We start from the raw sequence: 12336 nt of genomic DNA on the forward strand, positions 1-12336 counted from the left end.
GGAAATTTGCCATAAATAGTGGAAAAATACAGTTAGGGAAGAAGGGATCACTATGACAATGTTTGAAATGATCACTCTGGACAAGAACTGGGTGCTGAATGGAGGTTAAGTGATAGGCATGATACTCCCTTCAGTAACAATATTGCAATCAATATTGTTTAAAGCACAGTTGTTAATCTAAAATAAAATATAAAATCTAGGGTGCCTGAGTGGTAGCATAGCAGTAGGGTGTTTGTCTTGCAATCTCCGGCATCCCAATACGGTCCCCCGAGCCAGGAGTGAGTGCAGAGAAAGGAATAACCCCTGAGCACCGCTGGCTGTCACCCAAAAAATAAAATAAAATAAAATAAATAAAATAAAATAAAATAAGATAAAATAAAATAAAATAATAAAATAAAATAAATAAATAAAAAATAAAATGTCTAATGTCCATGTGTTCTGGGTGAGGCCTTTCTCAGTACAGCAAGTCCCGTGACCTTTAGCCTCTTTGTTGGACATGTCTGAAGACACAGGGTAGTAACAGCAGAGAAATAATACACAAGCAGTCAATTAAAGTTTCATCAGAGACAGCTTAGTTCTATGGCCTTATCCGCCATGTACATTTTTCTTCACCTGGCTTCTATGCTCAGCTTCTTTCAAGCAGTTTCTTCTATGCTGTTTCTCCTCTGGCTCTCCACCTCTGTGTCCTCTTTCTTCCTCCCAGCCAGACCCTTTTCTTTATCCTATAGATACCCACCTATTAGGGTGGACAAGGCCCTGTAATCCAGGTGTGATTAACATTTCCAAAGAAAGTTTAGGGTGTTGGGGTAGGGATACCTTACGCACAATGTCTTAAAGGAAGAAAAAAATAGGAGATAAAGGTATAAAAGAAATATATCAGCCATAGAGGATGGCAGTGGGATTGGGTGGGAAGCAGAAAAATTGAGGACATCGGTGGCAAATGTAAACTGGTGAAGAGTGTTGTACATTTTTGAATGGAATTAAATATGAATAACTTTGTTAATGAGTACCTCACAGATTTAAAATATCAACTTTTTAAGCACTCTTGGTACTTTTTAATTTTAAGTTTTACCCAGATATACCCTCATCTGTGTATTCAGTGTTTATTTCAAGAGTGATCACATGCTTTAGGACCTATTCACATTCAATGAAGGCTGACATAAAATTTGAAATAAAATTCCTCTGAGAATGAAGGGTTATTAGTAGTGCCATAGCTATTTTCTTAAGGACTTATGAAGAATTAAACCATTTATTTTTCTGTGCATTCGCCAAGTTTTCTTTGGGGAAATGTCTCTGACCCTGAAAAAATTAGAAGATATTATGAGACTCTGAGTACTCTGGTAGTCTACTTTAAATACCACTTGAAAATTCAAGAGGAAGTATATGTACGTTTCTAATTAGAATTCACAATGGATAAACAACTATGGGGTAAAAACAAATTAAATGTTTTTCAACATAAATGACAGAGATTTCTTTATTTTCCTAAATTATAAAAATAAAAGAAATAGAATGCTGCTTTTTATAGAAAGAAAAGGAAAAGAATCAGAATGAGCATTTGTAGGAGCAGATGGATCAGTGAAAAACAATCGTCCTTAGATATGAAATCAGTGTTTTATCTTCATTAGATTAACTGAATGCCACCTTTCACTTGAGATAAAGGTATGTATCTAGTGAAATAAATTACCTTGTAAGTCAATAAATCTGCATTTGTTAAAAATGTCTTGTTGACAATAGTAAATAAATGTTACTTTTACACAGAAAAACGTAGTGTTTATATTTACCCATACATCTATAAAAACAAGTTATCATTTCCATTTTCAAGCTTTGCAATGCTTTTTATGGAAACTTTTATTACTTATGTGTACTCAAAGAATGCCTATTTTTATATTTCTTAAGAAATGTCAAAGTGAGATAGACCTATTTCTTCTGACATAATGAATAAAATAATGTCATTTTATTTTGGGATATGGGATATTAGAGAAAAGCAAAAATGTCATAGAAATTAAGAATTATTTGCACATTTTGTAGGCAAGAAAATGTAAAATGAAAAGAGGTACAGAGTAAAACAATTAAAAGACTGATAAAGAAAGAGTAAATATTAATCTCAGTAATGCGAGTAATTCAGAATTTTATGAATTACATCTTGAAATGTTTAATATTGAGGGCCCTAGGCATCAAGTTTTAAGTGAAAAAAAAAGTAGAATAAAAGAGAAAAAATAATTTATGAACAATTGAGTCAAGACTTGATCCTAGTGTTCTGAAGAACATTAGTTCTTACTGGGGTAGTCATTAGCTCAATATTTATTTCTTAGGTAAGATAATTTTAATTTCAAAAATAACAAAAATAATAGATATGATATTGAAATAATTGTAAAACTGATATCATTACAATTAACTTTAGAGTAATATTTTATATTTATCAACAGTTAGCTAAATTGTAAAGAATACTAGTTTTCCTTTAGCAAAAATATATGATATAAATCTAACTCAGCCCTTGTGGAGAAAACTGGTTCATTATATGGAAGATGCTCTAATATTTTAGAATTCATTGCTACTTAATATATTCATAATAATATGAAGAAAAAGTCAAAATAAAAGAAAGAAAATAAATAAGGGTTATTATATAAAATGTTCCTTATAATTTAACAAGACAACCTTGGAATACTGATAGTAGAAATATCAAAAATAAAAACAGAGACATGACAAGTCATGTCAGACATGAGAATCATGATTGTCATGTCAGTTTAATGCTAGGTTATATGTTAGGTCTCTATTTTGTTCTTTTCTTTAAATTATTAATCTACTGACTGTGATTTAATTGTAAAGTGCTAGAAAAATATACATTACAGCTGCCTGGATGCATTATCTTGAATCCATTTAAAGTTAGGTAGATGGGACTATTGCAGGATGCCTTTAGGAGAAAATAATTCTGTAAATTTTAAGAGACCAGGAAAACTTCCTAGTAGAAAGTGAGAGATAGCTGTTGGGAATGGGTACAAGTTAAGGAAGAAAGGTGAAAATTTTACCCAGAAAGTACTATTGAATGAATTCTAAAGCAACAGAGAAGCATGATGATAGAGATGGAATATATCTATTTATATTCAAGGTGAGTAGCCTTGAATAATACAACCATTATATGACATTTTATATATAATTGATAACTCAGGGCAGGTGTTATAAATAAAGTATAATCTTAAAATGTGTCTTAAATTATTATTAGATAAAAAGTATATTTATATTTATTAGATAAAAAGTATAAGCTTAAAATGTGTCTTAAATTATTAGTTAGGTTCAAATGAATGGGGAGACATAGTTTGTTGCCTCTATGTTCGTCCAAGTATATTCTTAAAATAAAAAATCAATCTTTATCAGAACTTAGCATAATTAAAGAAAAGTCCTTATGGTATAAGGAATAGGATCATAGGGAAGGAATAAAATCCATGGCATAAAATTAATAAAATCAACTTTAAAATAAAAAAAGAAACTTTTAGGTTCCTATTCAAGTGTTTACTTGTTGTAATATTGGATTTAAAATATCATTGCTCTTATTTCAGATAGTGAATTTTAATTTTATTTAAAGCCACTATTAATTCAGGCTGTACCATCAAGTATCTTGTCCCCTTAGCGGTACTATTAAATCATATATGAAGGACCAGTTTGAGTTTTGTTATTTACATCCTATATATTTAGTGTATATATGTGTAAATGTATGATAGCACGGTTGGGAATATTTTCACAATTGATTTTGTAAATGTGATCTGTTTTATCAAACTTATGTTTGCATGTTCTAAATGTAATCATTGCTTATGTGAGAGTATTTCACACAATGAATGATGACATTTCATGGTCATTATGATGCTTGGAATAAAGTCATTTATATAGACAACGCACAAAAACTTTGCTGTGTTCAGAATTACTCATACCTCTATGATAATGTATCATACTATGGTGATGCTGAGGATACTATGTCAGGGATTATACCCGTGTCAAATGAGTGCCAGACAGACATATACTCTATCACTGTATTCTCTCTCCAGTGTGACATTATATACATATATATATGTTTATACATATATATGAACGCAAATAGTGTGTGTGAAGAGTGTATAATTGAAAAGAAATATCAGTATTAGCAGTATCAATATTCATGCTTATCTTGTATTATGCTTTGTTTAGAGCTTTTGATATTTCACAACTTTCTTGTGTTTATCTTGATATTTTAATGCAATTTGAGGTAAATAAAAAATCCAAGGTAAAATATATCAAAAATTTAAATACTATGCTCTATTTAAATACTATGCTCAATTCAACTCATTTCACTTTAAGCCTGACTATATCAATCTATAAAGCAAATAAACTACTTTAGGGACATCATTCTCCTTAAGCTTTCCTTTGCATTGCAGTCATAAGATGACATTTTTGTTTATGCTTTAATTATTATTTAATTATTATATTATTATTATATGATATTATTATATTATTTAATTATTATATTAATTATCCTTAATAATAGGTAATTTACCACACATGCACCACTAATAATAGGTACTATCACTCTAGAGCATATCTTTTTCTTGGAAGATTGTGATAAGCCTTTTATAAAGAAGAATTTACCTTACAATAATAGCATATAGATGTTTATTCAATACATTACTTATTGCTTCCACAAATATTTTTTTTAATATGACGCATGTTAAGTGTCTCTTCTGCTGACCAATTATTTTCTTTCTTTAGGCACATTATTTGAAGTCCTAACTTCATTAGATCATGGAAAACAAGAATAACGTAACTGAATTTATTCTATTGGGACTTTCCCAGAGTAAGAAAATTAAAAACTTATGTTTTCTGCTATTTTTATTTTGTTACATAGCTATTTGGTTGGGAAATTTACTTATAATGATTTCGATTACATGCAGCCAGCTAATTGACCAACCAATGTATTTCTTCCTTAATCACCTTGCTCTCTCAGATTTGTGCTATACATCAACAGTGACACCCAAACTCGTCACAGATTTAGTGGCGGAAAGTAACATGATTTCTTACACTGGTTGTATGGCACAGCTTTTTGCCATGCACTTCTTTGGGGGGATTGAAGTTTTTATCCTAACAGTGATGGCCTATGACCGTTACGTGGCTATCTGTAAACCCTTACATTACACTGTCATTATGAACAGGCAGAAGTGTTATGCCATGGTCATTGCTTGTTGTGTTGGGGCCTTTTTGCATTCCTTTGCTCAGTGTCTCCTCATTGTCCACTTACCTTTCTGTGGCCCTAATGAGATAGACCACTATTTCTGTGATGCATATCCTTTGCTGAAACTGGCTTGCATGGATACATACCAAGTTGGGATATTAGTGGTTGCCAATTCAGGCATGATGGGGTTGGTTGTCTTTGTGGTCTTAATGCTGTCTTATATTCTAATCTTATATACCATAAGGGCTTATCCTGCAGAAAGTCGGAGCAAAGCCCTTTCCACTTGCAGTTCCCACATCACAGTAGTGGTTCTGTTCTTCGTTCCTGTCCTTTTCATTTACATTAGGCCTGCCGTGACTTTTCCAGAAGATAAAGTATTTGCTCTTTTTTATACCATCATTGCTCCCATGTTCAACCCCCTGATTTACACGCTCAGAAATATGGAGATGAAGAATGCCATGCGCAAAGTGTGGTGCAAGAAGACATTTTTGATTGAAAGGCGGATCATTTGAATTTACACCTTCATGTTACTTATCCTACTCAAGTAAAAATTTCTATCTTAAGGGCTTCATGATAAAAACTTTGTTCTAAAATATGCACAGCACTGAAATCAGTTTTCTGTTGTAACAATTTACTACAAGTAATCTGCTTCATTTGTTGGTTTGTTTATCTTTCCTAATTATTGAGTAAAGTGCCTTGATTTTTTTTTTCTCCTTTTTGGATGTTATCTATATGTTGTTACCTGAAGGTCACCGTTCCACTCTCCATGAAAGAATGATTCCATGAACTAAACCCCAACTATTTATCAACTACAAATATCTTGTTTACCCAGATCAAAAGTATACATATTTATTGGTTACTTCTTGTAATTTTTTTATTTTCTAATTCTACTAATAAAGTCAATAGAAATTTAGAGTTCTCTTTATTTTTTTTCTTTTTCTTTCTTTTTTTTTTCGGCCACACCAAGTGATGCTCAGAGGTTACTCCTGGCTATGCACTCAGAAATCGCTCCTGGCTTGGAGGACCATATGGGATGCCCCAGGATGGAAACGTGGTCCTTCCTAGGCTAGTGCACACAAGGCAAGGCGCCACCGCTCCTGCTCCTAGAGTTATTTTATCAACTCGTGATAGTTTGTGTTAATGGGGCTATCACAAATTATTATTTATATTGGATACAATAAAAAATTAATGACATTTCATTATAAAGAGTTCAATTTTTTACTTTTTTATTTGTTTGTGTTTTGGTGTTTCTTTAGCCACATCTGGTGATCCAAATTACTCCTGTTGGACTTAGGGGATCATATGAAATGTCAAGAATTGAATCTAAGTCGTTTGCATACAATGCAGGTTCTTACCTGCTATACTATTGCTCAAGCCTCTAAATAGCTTAGTTTTAAAAACATATTGTAAATAAATTATTTTAAAACCAATACAATTTGAATAATAGAGAATTATTTGCTACCAACGTATCTTCTTAAACTTTCATATAGTGTTGGCTGACATCAATGAATTGAACTTATTTAGTAATGAAAAATAGGGTGGATATATAATTTTAGAGAAGTATGTTAAGATATACGCTGAAATTAAATATTAAATGAGTTTATGTCATCAGATTAGTTGTCTGGCTTCTCTTACATGCCTGAGAGGCATGGAAAAATCTCCTGGAAAGGTCAAAGTAGTGGCATATATAAATTCTACTTAAGTTTCCTGCATTCTAAAGAGATTATAAAAATGGAAACAATTACCATTCCTGCAACAATTTGGAGTATATTTAACTTGTTTTTCTTTTACAGTCAATATTATAAAAAATGCAGATATTTTGTACTATTTACACATAATCAAATTCATTTGGTGGTTTGATTAAAGTTTAAGAACAAAAAGAAACAAAACACATAGTTCAATGAATGAATTCAACCTATCCAAAGATGCTCTTCATTGAACTTAAATTCTCCCCATCCTTAAAGACTGAATAATCATCAGCTGTTCATTTTAAATGACATTTTTCATTTTACATGTTTTTTTATGGTTCTGAAAGAATAGGCATTTGAGTTCTCATTTGTAAACTGCTGAAGCAGCTGTGATATTTTTCTCCATTTTGTCAGATCCCTGATTATTGCATTGAGATTCCTCTTTGTTCTAAATTAGTTCACTGTTTTTTTTTCTGTCAGGTATTTTATATTGTAATGCCTTTCCATGTCTCCCCCTCTTCACCAAGTGATCGTTCTATTTCAAGCTACAATTTTCCTTGTAAATTTTTTACATTTTTGAATACATACTTGACTAGCTACAGTCAAATGATGCTTTCAGGACCTGAGCTGTGTTGCAAGCAGTAAGGAGTTTGCCTTGCCCTTGCTAGCCTAGGATGGACCACAGTTCGTTCCCCCGGCATTCTATATGGTCCCCCAAACAGGAGCGATTTCTGAGCCAGGAGTAACCCCTCAGTGTCACCTGGTGTGGCCCCCCAAAAAAAACAAAAAAAATGATGCTTTCAGACAAAAATGTTTGTCAAGCATAACTTTCTTTATGTCACTAAGTGGCTATAATATTTCTTAAGCATAATTTAAATTGGAATAGAAATCTTTGGTAACAATAAGTGAGAAAGACAAAAGTTTTATGTGACAACTTTATTTAAATATAGAATTAAGTTAATTGTAAAAATTTTAAAGTGGAAAAATATCTAGAATTAAAATTAGCAAGTGGCTAGCTATATTTAAAATAGAGAAAAACAAAATTATTAGTAAAAATTTACTGCAAAACCACAGATGAAAAAATATGAGATGTTCTATTCATTAAAAATTAAGTAGAGTCAGCTTCTTATAGTTAACTTTTAGTAAAATATACTCTAAATGAAACTAATTTGTAGAATTTAGGGCAATAAAATAATAAATAATCAATACAAAATATAAATATTTAGTTAAGAGGCTATATAAGAACATATATTAATGATTCATATTAATAAAACATTAAATCTAATTTCAAATTAAAATAGAAAATTGTTTTTCTTTTTAACAATTTCAATTTTTGTGAAGTTCATAAAATAAAAAGGAGAAAAAATACATTAGATTTTATAATTTTCCACTACTTGGTATCTATTCCCTCACAAAATTATTAAGAAAATATATGCAAGACCAGAGAGATGGCATGGAGGTAGGGCATTTGCCTTTCATGCAAAAGGATGGTGGTTCAAAATTCAGCATTCCATATGGTCCCCCGAGTCTACTAGGAGCAATTTCTGAGCATAGAGCCAGAAGTAAACCCTGAGCACTGACAGGTATGACCCAAAAACCAAAAAAAGAAAAAAAAAGAAAAAGAAAAGAAAATATATGCACAGTTATTAAGAACTATATATGTTGCAGATCTTAGTAATATTGAGAATATGGAAGCACCATCAGATGAATTGATAAAGACATTGTAGTGTATATACAAATAAATTTCTATATAGCCATAAGAAAATAAATTCATTAGGTTTGTAGCAAATCGTATGGATTTGTAAGGTAATGTGCTGAGCTAAATAAGCCAGATACAGACATACTAACAAAAGATAATCTCACTCAATTATTGTATCTAGAGAAACAAATCAATTGACAATAAACCTTGGATATTAGAATATTGACTTGAGAGTAAGATTTAGGGAGAGGTGAAAATAGAAATTGACTGGAGGTAATATATGAATGTAAGTGGAACCCATAGGTTGTACTAATAAAAGTAATAGTATGTACCAAAATCATGAAGGATCATCAACAAGTAATGAAGAAATGGGTGGGAGGAAGGAAGGTAGATCCAAATGATGGCACAAGAATGACTATAGCAGGTCATGGCCACTTATGTGGTGGGCATGAGGCATGACTTTGAACCCCAGTTTCATTCACTTAAACTCATTAAACCCTATTAACTATAATGAAAAATTTTTAAATAAAAGTATTGAATATTTTCCTATAGCATACTTAATAGAAAATAGTTTTACGACTGAAGTAATTTTTAATTAATTTTTAGCTTACACCCTATTATGCTGAGGATTTACACCTGTCTCTGTGCTAAGGAATGACTCCTGATAGTGCTCTGGGGACCATATATGGTACAGGGATTGACCTCAGCTATGCCACTTGCAAAGCAAGCATCTTACCCATTTTACTATCTCTCATACCTGCAAATGCATTTTAAATGATATTCTGTCTGCAAAAGCAAAATCTAAGTGTGCCATGGTGGTATTAAAATTCATGATTTAAGAGGACTGTTGAAATGGACAAGGAAAAGCCCATAAAATCTAACAATTTTGTGGTACTTTTGTGATCTCCATGATATGGAAACAGTATACTCCTAAAACTTAGCAATATGCACTCTCTCACAAATCCAGTATTGCCCCAATAAAAATTATACTGATAATAAAAGCATGGCATATAAATGATGTAGTTTCTGATACAGTTAGTTTTATAATTTATGTAGATTAAAATAATTCTAAATGTCTGATATACTGCTTAACATGTTTTTATGTTGCAAAATGGTTTTATATTCATGATTTTGGAAAGAATGAAAAAAATCATAATTAACAGAATGGAAAAGAGCATCAAGATGTAAAACATTACCAAGGTTCACATAAATTACCATTTACATTATGCTAATGAGGACTATGCCTAGTATTAAATCTGATTATATGTAAACTGAGGAATTGCCAGTACAAAAGCATCAGTTTTCTGACAGCAATTAAAAGAAAGAGTGACTTGAATAATATTTGGGAAAATTTTGAAATAACTATGTAAAATATGTATTCCAAAAGCACTTGTTTTTTTTCTGATATAAACAGAATAAAATATTGACTTGGGGAATATAATTTGAAGTCTAGAGATATCAAGCCTTTAAAATGTACTCATTGACATATAGATATAAATATATAGTGCATATATGTAAATATATAGTGCATATCTATATATTAAATATATAATGCAGTATACATTAAATATATATATTAATAGATTCACGCTTTATATTATGTTTTCTGTCATTAGGGATTTTTCTCAACATATTCATTGCTCATTTATTGATTCAATAAATACTAATTATAGCACACTAGGCATTTTTCTTAATACGGTGAAAAAATCATAGATATTTCTTCCTTTATTGAGTTTTAATTGTGTTAGTAAACAAAGTAACATTAAACATTAACACTGTTTGGAGACTAAATATCTATGAATAAAATTAAAATAAAGTAAAGAATGAAAAAGGTCTGAGGGTGGAGTGGTATATATAAAAGTGGTAGAACACATGTCTTGCTTGTGGGAAGTTCTGGGTTTCATTAAGGAAAAAAGATAGAAAGAAAAATAATGTAAAAACTAGAGAAAGAAAGAGAGTGAGGAAGAAAGAGAAGAGAAAATAGAGGGAATGAAAGAAGGAAGGAAAGGAGATAAGAATAAAAGAAGGGAGGAAGAAAAAATAGGAAGGATTGTAACAATGGAAAAAAGCATACAAAAAAAGTTGCCTTTGACTAATGAGTATATGTGTAGAAATTTTTTGTCAGTTGACCAAGGACTAATTCATGGATAAGCTGATGTTTTGGAAAAACAATAAATGAGTTGCCAGATACAACAATATATGAATGGTGAATGAAAAGAAAAATTCCAGAGTGTCCTAAGTAAGAAACTCAGGGGCTACTGAGTAAATAGACTGATGGTGATAGAATTAAGCAAGTACAAATTAAAGGTCAGTGTAAACAAATTTATGACTCTAGGACTTACAGTTTGAGTATAAATATTATAATTGTTTATTATAGAATGAAGTATTAAGATGGAACCAAATATAGAGGCAAGAAGATGAGAAAAGGACAAAGATTGCCTTACCTTGACAAAACTTCAAATATAGTACCAAGGAAAGGCTTGAATTAGATGATTAAAATTTTAATGTAAAAGGACCATCAGTGTCTTTTTATAGCTATCAACTCACTGGAAATCTTCAACCTAGAATACAAACTTAAGGCCTAAGGTCCATGCTCACCCATTCGAGAGAGTATTTTGTTGTTGTTGTTGTTGTTGTTTTGGCACATCTGGATGTTGCTCAGGAATTATTCCTGACTCTTTACTCAGAATTCACTCCTGGTAAACTCAGGGGGCCATATGAGATGCTGGGGATCGAACCCTACAATCCTTGTCTGTCCCAGGTCTTTCACTTGCAAGGCAAAAATACTCTATCGCTGTATTATCACTTTGGTCCCAATTAATAAAAAGTTTTTAGAGAAGTCAGAGCCACACAGAAGCCGAGTCCTAGTTTTCAGTTACACTAGGAGGAATAAAAAGATCAACAGTGGCCAACATCACTGAGTGAGGCTGGAGCAGTGGCACAAGGAGCTCTAGCCTAGAACGGACCGTGGTTCTATGCCCTTGTGTCCCATATTGTCCCCCAAGTAAAAAGCAATTTCTGAGCGTATAGCCAGGAGTAACCCCTGAGCATATTGGGTGTGGTCAAAACCCCCCAAAATAAATAAATATAAATAAATAAATAAATAAATAAGTAAAATATCTCTGAGTAAAGAAAGCTAAACTCTGGTAAGTACTGAGTAGAGCACTGTGAGAGCCATGACAATCTCTACAAGAGCACTTAAAGAAGTGGGGCTAAAATCTGATTGAAGGGGCCTGGAAGGTGGCGCTAGAGGTAAGGTGTCTGCCTTGCAAGCGCTACCATAGGACGGACCACGGTTCGATCCCCTGGTGTCCCATATGGTCCCCCCAAGCCAGGGGCGATTTCTGAGCACTTAGTCAGGAGTAACCCCTGAGTGTCAAACGGGTGTGGCCCAAAAACAAAACAAAAAAAAATCTGATTGAAAACTTACAATAAACCTAATAGAATTTCAGATCTCAGAATTGTGGAAGAAACAAAATTGGTGAAATGTGAATGAGGAAGTAGGGACAAAAAGAATTTTCTTTGTAGTTGTGAGAACTAACAGTTTAGTTGGTCAAATAATATATTTTAAAAAGTTGGAGAACTCTGGGGCTACACTCTATAGAGTGTATAGAGTAGTCTATAGAGTGTATAGAACCAAACTTGGTCTATACTCCGGAATCAATCCTGATGGGGTTCAGGGAATCTTATATGGCGCTAGAGCATCTAATTAGGGTTAGCAGCAAAGCAAATATCTTAACCTCCACACTAACTCT

At 32.1% G+C, this 12336-nt stretch overlaps 1 protein-coding gene across 1 annotated transcript; it reads left to right on the top strand.

The window, feature by feature from the left end:
• Positions 1 to 4767: 4767 nt before the first annotated feature.
• Positions 4768 to 5706, top strand: LOC126018629 (olfactory receptor 4P4-like). The gene has a single exon (XM_049780730.1). The coding sequence runs from the start codon at positions 4768 to 4770 to the stop codon at positions 5704 to 5706; it is 939 nt and encodes a 312-aa protein (XP_049636687.1).
• The last annotated feature ends 6630 nt before the right edge of the window (positions 5707 to 12336 follow it).

The sequence above is a fragment of the Suncus etruscus genome, chromosome 9 (assembly GCF_024139225.1).
Source record: "Suncus etruscus isolate mSunEtr1 chromosome 9, mSunEtr1.pri.cur, whole genome shotgun sequence".
Lineage (NCBI taxonomy): Eukaryota > Metazoa > Chordata > Mammalia > Eulipotyphla > Soricidae > Suncus > Suncus etruscus.